Consider the following 20,209-nt stretch of genomic DNA (forward strand, 5'->3'; position numbering starts at 1 on the left):
GTAGTCGACGGGTCCTCACAATCCGGCACGCTGCGGATCTCTATCGAGACGAAGCAAACCGGAAACACAAATCAACACACAGAGTTCACCACATGATGCACAACACATATGATGCATGAGCAGCTGAATACATGCAAGTCACGGCAAGACAATTCACACAATCAAACACTACACATTAAGTGAAGTTCAATAGGCAACGAGTTGCATACTGACGAAACTCCACATACGACTTATTTAGTTCTATCCCGATTAGGTACACGACAATATTAAATGTTGGTTAAACATGGCAAGAGGTGAAGCGTGTGATTCTACACGTCATACTAGCCGGTTCCTCATATAGGTCTTCACTAACGGAGCTACGGTTAAAACATACGTGCGACACAAGATATTATGCCATGAATGCAATATGCATGCAATTTATGTAAACACTGGCGAGAAGGACAAAAAGCATGTGTCGCCATCGCGAACGAAAGAGAACCATGGCGGCAAAACGGAAACAATGTCACGGCAACGTTTCGGTCCTGATAACTCGACGAGGTATCGGTGCCAACGAATTGGGAGCGTGTGCGTGTCATGCCAAGAATGATGGGGTGATCTCGGTTACCGGGTTTCCATGTGTCAGGCACGGAAAAAGAAGGACAATGTGCACCTAGCATGGCATCTACGAAATGAACAACTCGCAAGACATACTACAAAGCATGCCTCGAAATAAATCACAACAGGAAAAAAAATGACATGGATATGCATGGGCTGAATTGCAACATAGTGAAGCGTCCAGTATTAAATCAAACCCGAGGGGTTGAGTGTGTGTATGTGCCTAACAAAAGGAAAAAAAACAATATGGCAAAGAAATTGGGTAGCCTGGGAATCGAACCACGACCTCTAGGTGGTAAGCAAGCACACAGACCAGTTGGGCTACCACATTTGTTACTAACAATATAAATCAGTCAGTTTAGAAAAACTAGCTAAATGACGTAGTGCAGATGTGAATGCAAAAAAAATAAAAAGAAAACGGTGAAACAAAATGTGTTGTGCATGTGATTCGAACCAGACACTTGAGCATGCTAGCTCACTCGGTTGACCAACTGTGCTAAGTGGGGCGCTAGTGATACAACTAGGTTCCTTCAGAAGAAGGGCATAAACACACGCTAAACCTGAAAACGGGGCTAGCCATGGCTGTGTAAAAATTAGTAAAGGGAAGGGAATTCTGGGATTTGAACCCAAGACATCCTTGATGCAAACTAGAGGCTCTAACCACCTCGTCACTGGTGTTGCGTGTGTACTAGTGTCATGGCAAACCCAATACCCTAACAGCCCAGAACGGATCTAGTAAAAAAAATTAAAATCCAGATCTGACTGGGCTCACTTACAATGGGGGAACGAGGCTGGTGGGAGGTGCTGCGGGCCAGGCAAGTGAGGACGCCCTCCAGCGCCTCCGCTCTGGGTAGGGAGGGCACGGTCAACACACCCACGAACCACGGCCGTCGGGTGCTTGCAGGCAAGGTCAAGGGCCAGCGGCGAGTCGGCTCCCATGACGGACTGGAGGACGAGGCGAGCAGGGAACGACATGGATCCTGCGGGAACTGCACGGGGACGATCTAGATCGAGACATTGGCATACAGGGGCGATGGCTGGGTGCAGACGTCGTGATCCAGGGCGGCAGCGGGTTCCCGTTCTGCTCCTGACAGAAGAAACGAACAGAGGGAGAGGTATGAGATAGAGAGAGGGAGAAATAAGGAGGGAAGGAGAGCAGGAAGGAGAGACGAACGGGAGAGGAGGAGGAAGGGAATGGAAACCTACTGCAGCGGGCTTGGTGCGCTGGCCAACGACTGCTGGCGACGGGGCTGCGCTGTGAGGCCGGTCGAGGCAGACGCCTCGGTGCTCTGCGCTACCCACGCGCGGGGTAACCGCCTGGTCAACGCGAGCCGGCGGCTGGGCACACGGGACGAGCGGGAGATGGGAGCAGGCCGACGGATGCAGGGAGGCGGCGGAGCAAGATGGCGTGCCAAGCTGCGGTGGTCGGCCTTGGGAGCTCCTGTTGGATGGGTTTGGATCGGGAGGGTTCCAGAGGTGGAGGGGAATTGGTCAGGCACGGAATTGGAGACACGGTTGGCGGCGCGGGGAGAAAAACAATGAGGGTTGTCTGCTTAGGGCTAGGGGTAGGTGGGCCTTGGGCCGGCTGGGCTAGGATAAGGGTGGCTTGATCCGGATTGCATTTAAAAAAAACCTATTACCAATATGGTCTAATCGGACTCCAATCTAAATCGAACAGTTGCGTAAAAAATAGACTAGGGGTCCTATTGAAAAACAAAAGACGAATGCGGTAAAGCAGGGTTGATTCGGACCCAACGTCACGACCGTCCGGTTCGGGTCCGGGGGAAGTTTCGATCTAGGTTGCGGGCAGGTCGGTGCATTGTGTAGAGGGGCTAGGCGGGGATCAGAGGGAAAACGGGCGTCCCGGCAACGATTTTTTAAAACTCCGATTGCGATGAAATTTGACAGGCGGTCTTCCTACAAAAAAAATTAAGACTGCACGCCTAGTTTCAACTCAATCAAAGAATTTTTTACACGCACTTTTTGAAACAGGTTTTGACGATGCCACGGGCGCATGCGTGTGCGGTCGGGCTCGGAACGGACAACGACGCGAACCGACAGCTAACAACGGATGCAAGTTTTGAAAACTGGCGGCGACGGAGATGCCGATGCAATGCAGATGATGCGCATGATGCGATGGTGATGCGACAAAAGAAAATAGGCACACGACCAAAACGGAAAGAGAGGGGAATCTTCTGGAACGTCGGCATCGGGCTGTCACAGGCTTCTCCATCAGTGGAGCTATCACCTTCTCCGTCATTGGACCTATCTCCTGCCCCATCGGCTTCATCTTCGTGTCGGTCGACCTCCATTCCATATCCGGAGGGGTTTAGATATGACGACGGAGATTCAGCTGGTTCAACGTCGGGGCCGTCTTTGATTATATCTTCGAGCAGTTCTTCCTCTTCGAGGTTCCTGATATGTGGAACCATAGTTCTGCAAAAAACGGACATTTGATTAACTAATAAACTAACAAACTATATAAGAGGGGTTGGAAACTTCGAAGTGTTGTTTTATATAGTAGGACCTTTAGTCCCCGGTCTTGGCTAGAACCTAAACTCTAAAATATGTCTAACGGATTCTCTTAACCTTTAAGGATTTAACAAAATGGCGACATTCTAGATGTGTAGAAAATGATCCTATTTTTCCTGATCTCATCTACCCTTCTATATGTCACATTGTCTAGTGTCAAAGGACTTTGTTGAACTTTGTACCAAAAAAGAATTATTCTATCAGGAACTCCATTCCAAAACAACTTTAGTCTTGGGTCGTGGCTCCACCCGGGACTCCTAGATTTCTGCATAGTATTCAAAGTAGGAATACTTTTCCAAATTGAGCATTCAATAAGCAAAACCAAATCGTAAAATAAAGTAGTATTCAAATTAGCATGCATTCAATTATAAGCAAAACTACATCATCTCTTTTGTCCGTACATCGTCGAATATTATCACTAATACTCCTCGAATACTATCATACATATAGCATCACTCATACAGCTAGAACCGTAGCGCCCGACGGGTATCGTCGCGGGCGGCGAACACCCAAAGAGAAGGAACCATCACAGGATCATAGCTCCAGTGAGATCCCCGAAGAACCTGCCAGGTATGCTCGAACCTGCCCTCCAACGCAACCATGTAGCGACGGACGTGCTCATCCTCCTCGCTGACACGATGACGTACCACCTCCGCGGTGTCCGGAAGCCTCGGCACCGTCACTGGCCCACGCGACCGCCACCAAACAAGGATTGGGTCAACAACAGGCTGGCTCCTCACCAACCTACGCCCCCCGGAAGGTAGCACCTCCCAATACCAGCCGGGCGGAGCCCAGTCCCGGACATGGCCCCTCTGATCAAGCAGGTGTCCTCCGCCGAGTCGACGACGAGGATGCGGGATAGGCATCGTAAAATGAACTAAAAAAATAAACTAGTTCTATTATTTTTCTTGCTAAAAATAAACTATTAACTCTTAAGCATATACAATAGCAAAACTAAACTATTAACACTTAAGCATATACAATAGCAAAATTAAGCAATAATCTAAGAAACACTAATTAAGCATCTATATACGTAGAAATGTCTTCTTCTTCTTCTTCTTCTTCTTCTTCTTTCTTATTTTCTTCTCCGCTTCTTCTTCAATTTCTCTTCTTCTACTTCTCCTCTTCTTCTATTTTTCCTCTTCTTCTCCTCTCCTCCTCTTCTTATTCTCCTTTTTCTTCTTTTCTTCTGCACCTCTTCTTATTTTTCCTTTTTCCTAATCTTATTTTCTTATTTTTGTTCATCTTTCTTCTTCTTGTAACCCTAACCTAATTCTAAATATTACTAACCCTAATAATCTAGCACAAACCTAATAACAATAGGAATTAAATGATAAAAAAAATATTTTTCTTTTTCTTCTTTTCTTCCCTTTTTCTTCTTTTCTTCTCCTTTTTCTTCCTTTTTTCTTCCTTTCTTCTCCTTTTTCTTCCTTTCTTCTCCTTTTCTTCCTTTCTTCCCTTTTTCTTATTTTGTTCTCCTTTTTCTTCTTTTCTTCTCCTTTTTCTTCCTTTCTTCTCCTTTTTCTTCCTTTCTTCTCCTTTTTCTTATTTTCTTCTCCTTTTTCTTATTTTCTTCTCCTTTTTCTTCTTCTCTTCTACCGGCCGGAGTGTTGGGGAGGAGGGGGTGGGGGGCTTACCGGCCGGAGGTGTCGACGACGGCGAGGAGGACGGCAAGCGGCGGCGAGGAGGACGACGGCGACGGCGAGGAGGACGGCAGGCGGCGGCGAGGAGGACGGCGGGCAGCCTGATGGCGTCGTCGAGTTCGTCGGTGTGCCGCGCCGGGCAGGAGAACGAGGAAGAAGGAGAGAGCGAAATGCGATTTGGGTTGGAAATTTTCTAACTCCCGCTTATATAGGTGGACCTTTAGTCCCGGTTCGGGGCTCGAACCGGGACTAAAGACACCCTTTAGTCCCGGGTGGAGCCACGACCCGGGACTAAAGGCCCTCTTTCGGCAGACCAAAAGGCGGGAAGCAGGGGCCTTTAGTCCCGGGTCGGGGCTCGAGCCGGGACTAAAGACACCCTTTAGTCCCGGGTGGAGCCACGACCCGAGAGTAAAGGCCCGTGCTGGCAGGCGAGGGGCTTTAGTCCCGGGTCGTGGCTCCACCGGGGACTAAAGCCCCTCCGCTGGCTGCACTATAAGTTTAGTCCCACCTCTCCCAGCGAGGGGGACTAACACTAGTTTATAAGCCTCGTCATAGCATCTCCATCGAGCTCCTCTCTAAAGCAGGCTTACGGGCCTAAACTGACTGTAAATTTAAAAATTGAAACTATATTTGAATTTAGGTTTAATTTTATTTATAAATTCTCATATAGTTTCAATTTTTTTCTATTTTCAAAATTAACTATTTTGTTATTTTCAATTAAAAACTATGTTTATTAAAATTCTTTTTTCATATTTGAGAATTTGACAAAACTATGATAATGAAAAGTGTTTGAAATTGAATAAATAATTCAAAACTATTTTCTATTTTCAAAATTAATTATTTTGACTATCCAAACTATTAACTATTTTGTTATTTTCACTTTAAAACTATGTTTATTAAAATTCTTTTTGCATATTTGAGAATTTGATAAAACTATGATAATGAAAAGTGTTTGAAATTAAATAAATAATTCAAAACTATTTTCTATTTTCAAAATTAATTATTTTGAATATCCAAACTATTAACTATTTTGTTATTTTCAATTAAAAACTATGTTTATTAAAATTCTTTTTGCATATTTGAGAATTTGACAAAACTATGATAATGAAAAGTGTTTGAAATTGAATAAATAATTCAAAACTATTTTCTATTTTCAAATTAATTATTTTGACTATCCAAACTACTAACTATTTTGTTATTTTCAATTTAAAACTATGTTTATGAAAATTCTTTTTGCATCAGGGTTTCGAACGAGAACTCATCTCTTACAAAGGGATTTCATTTTTTTGAACTTATTTGAACTCCATACTTTTTGTGTGTTCAAAATGCACCATTCAAAGGCACATCACACAATTTCTGACTTAATTTGGTATATTTCGTGCATTTACTTATTTTTTTTTGAGCTAGTTGACCCTGAAATTGAAAAGCACTACAAATGAAGTGTGAAAATGTTGAAAGTTGGCATGCTATCATCATTTCACCCACATAGCATGTGTTAAAAAGTTGAGAGGGCTACGACAAAAACTGGATGCACTTCGCGTAAAAACGGACAATCTCTCCCGAAGTATCAGGGTTTCGAACGAGAACTCATCTCTTACAAAGGGATTTCATTTTTTTGAACTTATTTGAACTCCATACTTTTTGTGTGTTCAAAATGCACCATTCAAAGGCACATCACAAAATTTCAACAATTGCTGACTTAATTTGGTATATTTCGTGCATTTACTTATTTTTTTGAGCTAGTTGACCCTGAAATTGAAAAGCACTACAAAAGAACTCTGAAAATGTTGAAAGTTGGCATGCTATCATCATTTCACCCACATAGCATGTGTTAAAAAGTTGAGAGAGCTACGACAAAAACTAGATGCACTTCGTGTACAAAACGGACAATCTCTCTCGAAGTATCAGGGTTTCGAACGAGAACTCATCTCTTACAAAGGGATTCCACCGTCATGCCGTACTTTTGGTCTACAACTACCCCGCCTCCTGTCAGCTTCACCCATTTGCACCGAAACAAAGGGATATTAAAAGTAGGTCCATAGTCAAGTTCCCATATCTCCTCTATGTACGTGTAATATGTTTCCAAACATTGCACATTCTCGTCTGTTGCATCAAAGCGGACACCACTATTTTAGTTGGTGCTCTTTTTATCTTGGGCAACCAAGTAAAATGTATTCCCATTTATCTCATACCCTTGGAAAGTACATATAGTCGAAGATGATGGCCTGGCCAAACAATACAGCTGATCTCCAACGGTGTCGTCATTCATGAGATGTGTCTGCAACCAACTCCCAAAAGTCTTCTCGTGTTCCCCTTTAATCCAAGAGTCAGCCTTCCCCGGGTTTTCGGAGCGTAGAATATTCTTGTGTCTCACGATATACGGAGCCACCACGGTGGAATTGTGTAGAATTGTGTAGTGTGCTTGAGAGAAAGAATGCCCGTCCATACATACTTTTGCTTTCCTTCCTAGTGTGCCTTTTCCTGTCAGCCTACCCTCATACTGAGATTCAGGAACACCAATCGGCTTAAGGTTAGGAAGAAAGTCCACACAAAACTCAATGACCTTCTCTGTTCCATAGCTCTTGGAGATGCTTCCTTCTGGCCTAGCACGGTTACGAACATATTTCTTTAAGACTCCCATGAACCTCTCGAAGGGGAACATATTGTGTAGAAACACAGGACCGAGAATTCTAATCTCTTCGACTAGGTGAACTAGGAGGTGTGTCATTATATTGAAGAAGGATGGCGGGAACAACAACTCAAAGCTGACCAGACATTGGACCACATCAATCTGTAACCCTGATAGACTTTCTCGATCGATTACCTTCTGAGAAATTGCATTGAGGAATGCACATACCTTCACAATTGCGAGGCGAACATTTTCCGGTAGAATTCCCCTCAATGCAACCGGAAGCAATTGCGTCATAAGCACGTGGCAGTCATGAGACTTTAGGTATTGGAAATTTTTGTATTTCATATTTACGATTCCCTTTATATTCGACGAGAAGCCAGTCGGGACCTTGATACTGAAAAGGACTTCAAATAAGATTTCCTTCTCTTCCTTAGTAAGAGCGTAGCTGGCACGCCCTTGAAATTGCCCTGGATGCATCCCATCTCTTCCTTTATGACGTTCCTGGTCCTCCCGTGCTTCCGGTGTATCTTTTGACTTCCCATACAAGCCCAGGAAGAATTGAATATTCACGCAGAGATTCTGCGTCAGGTGCATCACGTCGATTGCCGAGCGGACCTCATGGACTTCCCAGTAGGGTAGCTCCCAAAATATAGATTTCTTCTTCCACATGGGTACACGCTTATCAGGGCCGTTAGGAACAAGTTGGCTGCCAGGACCCTTTCCAAAGATTACTTTTAATTCTTTCACCATATCAAATACTTCAGCACCAGTACGGATGACAGGCTTCCCCCGGGGTTCTGCCTTGCCATTGAAATGCTTGCCTTTTTTCTTTAAGGGATGCTTGGGCAGAAGAAAACGACGATTGTACGGGTACACATCCTTCCTACATTTGTCCAGATATATACTTTCTGTCTGATCCAAACAGTGCGTGCATGCATTGTATCCCTTGTTTGACTATCCTGAAATGTTAGTAAGAGCAGGCCGATCATTGATGGTTACGAAAAGCAACGCTCGAAGGTCAAATTCCTCTTGTTTGTGCTCGTCCCACACACGTACACCTCGTTCGGCCCACAGCTGTAAAAGTTCATCAACTAATGGCCTTTGGTACACATCAATATCGTTGCCGGGTTGCTTTGGACCTTGGATTAGCACTGGCATCATAATGAACTTCCGCTTCATGCACAACCAATGAGGAAGGTTGTAGATACATAGAGTAACGGGCCAACGGACCAGGTGCTGTGACTGCAACTCTGCTCCCCAAAAGGATTCATGTCATTTGTACTCAGACCTAACCAGAAGTTCCTTGCGTCAGCTGCAAATCTCGGGAACTCTCTCTCGATTTTTCTCCACTGCCGACCATCAGCGGTGTGCCTCAACTTATCGTCTTTCATACGATCTTCCATGTGCCATCGCAACAACTTCGCATGATTTTTATTTCTGAACAGACGTTTCAACCGTGGTATTATAAGAGCATACCACATCACCTTGGCAGGAACCCTGTCCTGGGTGGCTCGCCCTCAATATCACCAGGGTCATCTTTTGTGATCTTATACCGCAATGCGGTGCATACCGGGCATTTATCCATATTGTCGTACTTCTCACCGTGGTAGAGGATGCAGTCATTAGGGCATGCATGTATCTTCTGCACATCTAATCCTAGAGGGCAGACAAGCTTCTCTGCTTCGTACGTGCTGGCGGGCAATTCGTTCTTTCTTGGAAGCATCTTCTTCATCAGTACCAGCAACTTTTCGAATGACGATTTAGTCACACCGGTCTCTGCCTTCCACTTCAGCAATTCCAGTGTGCTACCCAGCTTCTTCTGGCCATCTTCACAAGTTGGGTACAACAATTTGTTGTGGTGCTGTAACATCTGCTCGAACTGCAACCTCTCCTTTTTTGTGTCGCAACCTCGCCGTGCATCAGAAATGACCCGGCCAAGATCATCAGCGGGCTCATCTGGTTCCCGTTCTTCATCCTGATCTTCTTCTTCATTATCTTCCATTGTGGTATCAGCATACTCAGGGAACATAGATCGGTAGTTGTCATCATCGTTCTCTTCTTCTTCATTGTCGTCTTCCATCATAACCCCTCTTTCTCCGTGCTTGGTCTAAACATTATAGCCCGACATAAAACCGGACCAAAGCAGGTGGCTCTGAATGACTCTTGAGGAAGTGTAATCCTTCTCATTCCGACATTCAACACATGGACAAAACATATAGCCACCACCATGCTTGTTCGCATCGGCTGCATCTCAAAAAGAATGCATGCCTTCTTTGTAAGCGGCTGTGCGTCGATCACCGTACATCCATGGATGGCTCATCTGCGTTATACGACAGTATATCAAATACAATCACGATCCTAAAAATTAGTACCGCACGGTCTAAACGAGGAAATATAGTTGCCAACCTTTTAGAATAAGTAGAAATAAAGAGGAAGACGTTTAAGCGTCGCTCGGGCATCTCATATCGTAGTTGTGTTCGGTGAACTGAAGCGGCATCGCTCTAACACACATTTCAACAAACACCTATAGTGCATCAAAAAAAATAGAGAGCTAGCACACACCCACACTCTTCCATACAAGAAAAATGCAAGGAAGAGGGGAGAGGGGGGTTGTGCTATATATAGGCAGAGGACTTTATTCCCGGTTTGAGACACAAACCGGGACTAAAGGTGGCGCACATGCGGGCTGCACACCGCGTAGCCCTTGTTGAGTAAATAGGCAATTTTCCGAGCAGATTAATCCATGAAATAATTACTAACATGGCATTGACTAGGTTCATGACATACTGATCACGGAGTATACTAGCAAGTACTACGCATATAGCAGAAACATCTACGCATATAGGCAATACTACTAGTGCAGACAGAAACAGGAGAGAGAAACACATCATACCCTTTGATCGGCCAGTTGGCCGTAGCAGCAGCGGCGGCGGCGGCAGTATCCTCTGCCGCCTTCTTCTCGGCTTCGGCCTTCTCGCGGAGACGGTCAGCTTCGCTTGGTGAAGACATGGCGATGACGAGGGCGACGCGGACGTAGACGAAGCAGACGGACGGAGGCGAGCAGTCGCGTGATCGCTCCCCAAAAACCTAATCGCCCCTCTCCCGTACAGGAACCGGAGAGGCGAGGTTTCAAAGGCCTGCTCTCCCATCAACCGTGTACGCGGTAAACGGGACGGAGTCGCCAGCGGCAGCAGCAGTCAAGGGAACGAAAGCGTGAGGCAGATGTGATCTGATTCTCGTGACGGCTAGGGTAGGCGATAGCCTGCTTATAAAGGCGGCTGGGTGGTGAGACGTGGGCCAAACCCACATCCGAGTCGGTAACAACCACGATCCAACGTCTCGGATCGTGCCTTGTCCGTTACGTATTCTCCGTTCCTGACCGGCAAAAATAAGCGCGTAGGTATGAGCTCGGCTCGGCTCATTCCCGCAACCCGCGTCGCGTCGCGTCGCGTCGTGACGAGGCGTGGCGTGGCGAGGCCGGCGGCGGAGGAGGAGTGCGCGAGGGCACCTTCTCTTCTCACTCTCCAATAGCATGTGGAAGAGAGACCCTTATAAAGGGGTCCAACTTCTCCTCCACTAGCGGGGTGGGACTAAACTTCCCACCACCTTGTCATGCCACCACCTACATGGGCCCTTGTTGATTTTTCTGAAATTTGTGTTATGGGCCTAAGGCCCATCTCTAATTTCAACAATCCCCCACCAGATCTCAAGGGCACATCGTGTTCCCTCGTTCCAAACACTGTTTTAACATACCAGCATTTCAGTGAAGAACTGTTAAGGTTGAGCTTCACCTAGAGCAAGTAACTACACCCCTTTACAACTGAACAATGGACTATGCCTTGAATTGTCAGTTTGGCGTGAAGGAGCTTCACCACAAGTCTTACTAGTACTAGGCTGCCGAAGGTGACCCCTCGGGTGGAGCATATTAGTCACACTCCTCGCCTATTCATGAGTTTACTAGAGATCACCCAAATCTCATAGACTGTGACTAGCAGTCAAGCTCATATAGGTGTGTTCCTCCAAAGATCACTCTGTAGGACAGCATCTTCCTTACATATAAGCTTTAGAACACATTAAGACAGTAGTCATCATATCATACAGTATCCGAGAGTATTGCATCTCCAACGGAGTGGGTTAGTAAAGTTACTCTCCTCAGTTCACCACTGGCTTGTTTTCCCAGGTCCTACTTCACGGGATCTCCGATCATATAGGTTGGGTTACTGCCATGGCAACTCATGTGGGTCTCATACCCATCTCCCTCGATGCACTGTCTATCACAACATGTGACAGCCCTTTAGTAAAGGGATCTGCCAGATTCTTAGCCGTTTGGATGTAATCCAACGCTATCACTCCGGAGTTTCTCAAACGTCTGACAGACTTCAATCTCATTCTTATATGTTTGTTGGACTTCATATTGTCCTTTGAACTCTTCACTTTAACAATAACTGTTTGATTATCGCAGTTCATAAGGATAGCCGGAACAGGCTTCTCAACCACAGTTAAGTCCATCAAAAGATCTCGAAGAAATTCTGCTTCGACACCAGATGTGTCTAATGCTGTTAATTCTGCTTCCATTGTCGATCTTGTTAAGATCGTTTGCTTGCAAGATTTCCAGGAAACAGCACCACCCCCAAGAGTAAACATATACCCAGTAGTGGCCTTCATCTCATCAGCTTCAGAGATCCAATTCGCATGACTATACCCTTCAAGTACCGATGGGAATCCTGTATAGTGAAGCCCGTGGTTGACGGTACCTTTCAAGTAGCGCATAATTCTTTCAACAGCACACCAATGAACATCGCCCGGGTTTGCAACAAACCAGCTAAGTTTGCTCACAGCAAACGCGATGTCAGGTCTCGTTGCGCTAGCTAGGTACATAAGTGAACCGATAATTTGAGAGAATCTCAATTGATCTAGAGCTGTGCCTTTAAACTTTCGAATAAGCACATTAGGATCATATGGTGTTTGAAAAAATTTGCAGTCTAATATCCAAAGCGACTCAAAATCTTATCAACATAGTGGGATTGCAGAAGTGTAATCCCACCCTCATCATCTCTCAACAACTTGATGTTCAAGATAACATCAGCCACCCCAAGGTCCTTCATCTCAAAGTTTTGAGACAGAAAAGACTTAACCTCCTCCATTACTTTGAGGTTGGTTCCAAATATCAGTATGTCATCAACATACAAGCACAATATAACTCCTTCGCCCCCACCATGGCAATAGTATACACATTTGTCAGCTTCATTAACAACGAAGCCAACAGATGTCAGAGTTGTATTAAACTTCTCATGCCATTGCTTAGGTGCTTGTCTGAGACCATATAAAGATTTCAGCAACTTACACACCTTTCCTTCCTGACCTTCTATCACAAAGCCATCTGGCTGTTGCATATAGATTTCCTCATTTAGCTCTCCATTCAGGAAAGCCGTCTTAACGTCCATTTGATGAACGAGAAGACCATGAGAGGCCACCAATGAGAGTAGTAATCGAATGGTGGTCAGTCTAGCCACAGGTGAATAAGTATCGAAGAAATCTTCTTCTTCTTTCTGGGCATAGCCCTTGGCCACAAGCCTAGCCTTGTACTTTTCAATCGTACCATCGGGCCTAAGATTCTTTTTGAACACCCACTTGCATCCCAATGGTTTGCAACCATAGGGACGATCAGTGATTTCCCATGTCCCGTTAGCCATGATGGAATCCATCTTGCTACGGACCGCAGCTTTCCAGTAATCAGCATCTGGAGAAGCATACGCTTCTGAAATAGAAGTGGGATTATCATCCACGAGGTATACGAAGAAATCATCACCAAAGGTCTTTGCAGTCCTTTGTCTCTTGCCCCTACCACGGGCTTCCTCGTCATCCTCCTCAGGATTTTCATCATGTGTTTGTTTATAGTATTCCATAGGAATGGCAGGCTCAGGAGTGATCTCAGATTCCTGTCTAGAAGTGCTTTGCATATCTCTCATGGAAAATATATCCTCAAAGAATATAGCGTCCCTCGACTCCATTATTGTACCGACCTTCACGCCAGGTACCTCAGATTTCACTACTAGAAATCTATAGCCTACGCTATTCTTAGCGTATCCCAAATTAACGCAGTCCACAGTCTTCGGTCCAAGCTTACGCTTCTTGGGGATCTGTACATTGACTTTCACCAAGCAGCCCCAAGTACGTAAGTACGAGAGCGTCGTCCTTCTCTTCGACCACTCCTCGTAGGGAGTGACCTCGTTATCTTTTGTAGGAACTTTATTCAGGACATGACACGCGGTCAATATAGCCTCCCCCACCATGCCTTGGATAAACCCGATGTATCTAACATGGCGTTAACCAAATAAGTTAGAGTACGTTTTTTCCGCTCGGCAACCCCGTTTGACTGGGGTGAATAGGGAGGTGTCCTCTCATGAATAATGCCGTGTTCCGCACAAAATGAATCAAATTCGTTTGAGAAGTACTCTCCACCACGATCAGACCGGACTCGTTTAATTTTCTTTTCAAGTTGATTCTCAACTTCTGCCTTATAGATTTTAAAGTAGTGTAGAGCCTCATCTTTAGTATTTAACAGATACACATAGCAAAATCTAGTGGAATCATCTATGAATGTCATGAAGTATTTCTTTCCACCTTTAGTCAACAAACCATTCATCTCACAAAGATCAGAATGTAGGAGTTCTAATGGTGCCAAGTGTCTCTCCTCTGCAGCCTTGTGAGGCTTGCGAGGTTGCTTTGCTTGCACACACGAATGGCACTTAGAACCTTTGGCTAAAGTGAAAGTTGGGATTAAATTCAGTTTTGCTAGCCGCGACATAACACCGAAACTTATGTGACAAAGACGTGAATGCCAAACTTGAAATTCATTAACACTAGAATGAATATTGTTCACGACTTTATTACAAAAATCTGCAAGAGAAAGGCGGAACAGACCTCCGCATTCATAACCTTTTCCAACGAAAAGTCCATATTTCGTAACTACTACTTTATTAGACTCGAATACCAACTTAAACCCTTCTCTACACAGAAGGGAGCCACTAACGAGATTCTTCTTGATGGCGGGGACATGTTGCACGTTCTTCAGCTGCACGATCCTTCCCGAAGTAAACTTCAGATCGACCGTGCCAACACCAAGAACAGAAGCACTCGCGCCATTCCCCATCAATACGGACCCGCGACCGGTGGCCTGATAAGAAGAGAACAATGATAAGTCAGCACACACATGGATATTTGCACCCGTGTCCACCCACCAATCGGTGGACTGACAAACTGTAAATACAGTAAGTAAATTACCGTACCCAGATGCACCACTTTCATTGTTGCCCACGATCATATTGGCAGACTTGGAGTCCTGTGCCGGCTTCTTGTACTTGTTTGGGCATTTGTTCGTCCAATGTTCCTCTGAACCACAAGTATAGCAACCATCTCCCTTCTTATTCTTCTTGAAGGGCTTCTTTCCCTTCTTCTTGAAGTCGGTATTCTGTTTGACAGAATTCTTTCCCTTGGGCTTGTGAGAATTGAAGTTTCTCTCATGTACCATATTGGCAGCAGAAGAGCTCTCCACCGCTTTTCCATTGGAGTCCTTTGCTCTCGAGTTCTGCAACACTAAGATGGCCGATGATGTCCTCTACTGAGAACTCACGCCTCTGATGTTTCAGAGTAGTAGCAAAGTTCATCCAGGAATTAGGGAGCTTAGCAATTATACGGCCCGCGACAAACTTGCCCGGCAAATTGCACTTAAGAACCTCAAGTTCCTTAGCTATGCATATTATCTCATGAGCTTGTTCCAATACAGAACGGTTGTCAACTATCTTGTAATCGTGGAACTGCTCCATAACATACATCTCACTCCCAGCATCGGTGGCCCCGAATTTAGATTCGAGCGCCTCCCACAAGTCCTTGGCAACATGCATATGTAAATATGCATCAACCAGCTTATCTCCGATCACGCTAATGACTGCTCCAAGGAATAGGACGGTGGCCTCCTTAAACATCTTCTCCTGTTCAGGAGTGATAGTTTCCGTAGGAGTGACACCGGCTACCCAGAACACGTTCATAGCTGTGAGCCATAAGGTGGTTCTCGTTTGCCAACGCTTGAAAAAAGTATCGGTAAACTTATCCGGTTTTAGTGCAGCAGCAAAACCATTACTCGAAAAATTCCGACAGACATTAGGTTTTTGGATTGTTGAGTAAATATAGGCAATTTTCCGAGAAGATTAATCCATGAAATAATTACTAACATGACATTGACTAGGTTCATGACATACTGATCACGGAGTATACTAGCAAGTACTACGCATATAGCAGAAACATCTACGCATATAGGCAATACTACTAGTGCAGACAGAAACAGGAGAGAGACAAACACATCATACCCTTCGATCGGCCAGTTGGCCGTAGCAGCATCGGCGGCGACAGTATCCTCTGCCGCCTTCTTTTCGGCTTCGGCCTTCACTACAAGAAATCTGTTAATACATGACAGTTTCAATACGTCACGGACATGCACAAAACTGTCGTGGAAGGGCATAAGTGACGGACTTGAGTTCCGTCATGTATATCGCGTCATAATTTGACCACAACACGCTCCATGACGGACATCCAAATCCGTCACGGACCATGACGGTTTTTAGCCGTCCTCGATGGCAGTTAACTCACATGCACATAACGGCGTTAACTTGTCTACCACATCATCATCTGACATGGCAGCCCATGTAGCAATCAGCCCATCTGAAATTTTGGCCCACTAAATTTGAGCTCGTTCCAAGAGTGGTGGCCTATACAGTATTCAACCCAATTAAAACTTAAGTCCATTAATTTTAAATAAGACCCACTAATTTCATTCCAGGGTATAATAGCCCATCTCTTATTTCTCTTGGTCTATGGAAATTTAAGTGAACAATATTTTGACAGAAAAATATATGCTGATGTCATTAAAACAAAAAAAAACACACCCAAAAAAACACACGTACATGAGAGAAAAAAGACCAAAAAAATATTAAGTTTACAAACATGTCTTAGAGAACACTATGCTACTCTACAACCAGCACCACCCAGTGCTCCTCGAACGTCAACCAGGGGTCATGCGGCGTTCCTCATCTTAGATCCACCCATCCAAACCAAAGTCAAAGTCATGAGAATGCATGGCTTTGCTGAAAATGCTCCCATAAACCTATATGTGCCACATTGATGAAAATTATGTTAGACTATAAAATATTATAGTTAGTAGGTTAAACTAAAATCATGTTAACAAAATGTCCTGAATAACGTATGTGAAACTTTTAAAAATGTACAAAAAGTAAGTCAAAGGGAGGCACTTTCATACAGTTTTACATTTACACCTCTAAGATGTTGATGATAAAAATACAACTTTTTAGGTTTGCTCTCAAGTATTATGTTCATGCATCTATAAAACAAGTCCATTCTAGCAAGATACAGAGCCGCAACTGAATTTATATCTAACAAGCTGCTTCCAAATGAACTCAAAAGATCTGTACGACACAGACATGAAGACCAATGCATGTTAGAGAAAAATAGCTATATCATATTATCTCGATTAGCATTAGCTTGCCCTAATTAAATTATGTGTAACGGTGTGAGAGAATCAGATCCACAAAACCATCAGCAACTAATCAAGCTCACATGTTCATCTCAACAACTGAATTAGAACATGATTTGTATTCAAATAGCAAGTATCATCCATACTCGGGGTAAAGTGGGGAGAGGCTCACCACCCTAGGAGGCAAGGATGATGCAGCCCTAAGTGGGATCGTCCAAGCATTGTACGATAGGACGCACGGGCCAAGGGCATGCTGGACTTGCTGCTTCACATGCTCCGACGAAGAGAATTTCCGAGCGAACTGAATTACAACTTTTACACAGACTAAAAGTACATCCTGACTTGATTATGGTTGAGAAGCTTCAGGTTTTTCTACCGGACAAGCTAGAGATGGAAATGGGGAGGGTAGAACCATCAACCATCTGATTTCAAATTACTGGAAGGACCACAATAGTGGGCACGCAAGCACTGTGTAGTAAGAAAATGGGCAAGCTAATAAAAAAATTATCGATCCATGTTGTTATTATGATTTGTTTGCAGCTTCTTAAAAATTAGTGTAATTCATGGTCATCTGACAGACTAAGAAAAAAGAGAGATGGAACTTGTGAGTTAGTACTACCTTGCTTTCAACGAAGAATTTAATTTCCCTCTTTACAAAACAACAATACATATCAGTAAAAACAAAAGAATATCTATGAGCCCATTTTAGACATGGTAACAGATTATCAGTAAAAAGTAAAACACGCCATAGCTATACACTGACATTTTCTCTAGAGGATATTTTACATTGCCTTTTTAAAACCATGACTTTACTTATTTGGCTGATGCATAGTGCACTTCTGCAAAACATTTATGTGCTCTCCTTTTACAAATCAACCAAAATGAGAAAAATATTACTATTCTATTTATAAATATGCACTCGCAAAAAATGTAAGGTTTAGATGGATAGCTCCGGTAGATGAATTAGTGGGCTACAGAAATTTTACCCATTAAGTCTACAGTTTGGTGGTTTCCAGATTAGCATTATTTCGTTCCCAGAAATTATCAGGAAAGCCAGAAATAAGAATGTGCTCACTAATCTCCACCCTAAGTTTTCAGAGTTTCAGGCTGACTGTCTCTAAGACACTGGCGAGCCTAGAGATTGACAATCATGGGTATCACTCACAATACATGTAAAGCCATAAAAATATACCAACTTATCATTTTAAACCAATAATATATGTATCTTTGAAGTATCTACTACTAGATAAAAAAATACATTTTTTGTAGGGGGTGCCAAGGCACCCACGACACCCCAGTGGATCTGCCACTACTCTCAGAGTATGAAACAAGGAGATTCTCATATGTTTGTGTAAGATAGCTGACTGACTATTTCTACTCTACTTTACCCTCTAAATTAGATGTTTTAAAAGCTATCTCTTGATTAACTTTCTTTGACTAGCTGCACTACAACAAAATATTACCTTCAGTTAGATATTACAACCACAACATTGCCTTAGAGAAGACACGCACCAGGGATGGAGAAGACAGACACAATTATGAGGGGGGTGATGTTGGCGCGCCTGACAAACAATTGGACCCAACCACAAGGATAGTCCATGCACTCTGGTTCTACGGCGGTGTAGACACCTCTTGTAACTCACCTTCGCTCGCCGCCGGATAGAGATGGATCTGTTCCCGCCACCGACGTCCTCGGGGAGTTCCAAATCCGGTCCGTCCCATAGCCGACGACCTCGAGGACTTCCAAATCCCGCACTTTGTCACACAGCCGGCGACCTCGGTGACTTCCTATTCCGGCACTCTGTTCCGCCGCAGCCACTGTCGCCTCAACCAAGTGGTAGGACTGGGTCACCAAAACTTGAGGGGACGGTCTAAACAAGAGGGGCATGGCATGGGATAGACGGGGAGAGCTCCAGCGGGGGCTGGTTCGACGTTGGCACCACCAGCAACGTTATGGAGAGGCACAGTGAGGAGGTGGTGCGGCGGCGGCTGATGGTTGGGGGCGAGAGAAGATGGGATAAGAGCATCTCTAGTAGAGCCCTCAAACCCTTAAACCCTTAAAAATAACCGCTTTTTTACAGTTTTCGTCGAAAAAACGACGTAGACTAGAACCCTTAAACCCTTAAACCCGTAAAAAAATTTAGAGGTCCAACCCTCAAACCCTCTCCCGACCTCTAGAAGTGAGGGTTGGGGAGCAAAATCTACCCCAACCCTTAAACCGTTCCATCCTAGCGCGGGAGGGAAATTTCCCATCCCAACTACCTCCCGCGCCCACGCCGGCCGCCTCTCCGACGGCCGCTGCCGCCGTCCCGCCCCCGGATCCCTCCCCTCCACCTCCGGAGACGCCGCCGTTGTCTCCCCCCCCCCCCCCCGCCGGCCGCCTCAACCTCCCCGGCCGTCGCCCGCCTCGACCTCCCCCGTTGCCGCTGCCTCCTCGACCTCCGCCGTTGCCGCCCGCCTCGTCCTCCCAGCCGCCGTCTCCCCTTCCCGCCCGCCTCGACCTCCCCAGCCGTCGTTCGCCTCGGCCTCCCCGTCCGCCGCCCGCCTCCGCCTCGACCTCCCCGGCCGCCTCCGCCACCCCCCGCGCCCTCCGCCTCCCGCAGAAGAGGCCGCCCGAGCTCTCCTCGTCTATCCGCCGGAATATTCCGTTATAAGGGTTGGGTTTGAGGGTTCTAGTCTTTGTCCCTGTTTTTCAACCCTTAAAAGTCTCAAAAAAGGCCAATTCTCAACCCTTAAAACTGGTTTTAGATTTAAGGGTTTGAGGGTTCTACTAGAGATGCTCTAAGGCTTTAGGGTTAGGCTCGTGTGGACTCCATAGCAAAATGGGCTGGCTCTAAAATTTGGACCCCCCGCGTTGGAGACTTGAAATTTTCCTCCGCGCCCTCGCACGCGCACTCTTAATTTTGGTCTTTGATGGGGTCAAAGTCCTAGGGTAGGGTCATAGGCCTGTCCTACAGGTCCTACCCAAGGACTACCCCACACAAGGGACAGGACCTTAAGTATGCCCGACTGAATTAAGGTGCCCCCATCATCCAGTCGGTAACAGGCCCAGAATCATCCAGTCGGAGACTAACATTCGGAGGACACCGGGCCTACCGACTGGATACACTCGGTGCGCCATAACCTCTCTGGAGGGAAACTGCCATACGTTTCCGGGTGCATTTACTAGCATTTAGAGCATACGTTACCTGTAACGTATGCATTCAATCACCACTACTCCACCCTTGAATCAGAACCGTTGTGGAGGGCAGCGCACTCTAT

The 20,209-nt window shown here is 45.3% G+C and overlaps 1 protein-coding gene across 1 annotated transcript; it reads right to left on the reverse strand.

Moving 5' to 3' along the window:
* On the reverse strand, positions 1-18,836 carry LOC123408124. The gene is made up of 5 exons (XM_045101312.1): positions 18,592-18,836; positions 18,461-18,510; positions 1,801-2,143; positions 1,371-1,681; positions 1-40 (listed from the first exon to the last, which is right to left on the reverse strand). Coding segments are annotated over exons 1-5 (951 nt in total). The 3' UTR covers positions 1-38.
* Positions 18,837-20,209: the final 1,373 nt, after the last annotated feature.

This window comes from Hordeum vulgare, chromosome 7H, assembly GCF_904849725.1.
Source record: "Hordeum vulgare subsp. vulgare chromosome 7H, MorexV3_pseudomolecules_assembly, whole genome shotgun sequence".
Lineage (NCBI taxonomy): Eukaryota > Viridiplantae > Streptophyta > Magnoliopsida > Poales > Poaceae > Hordeum > Hordeum vulgare.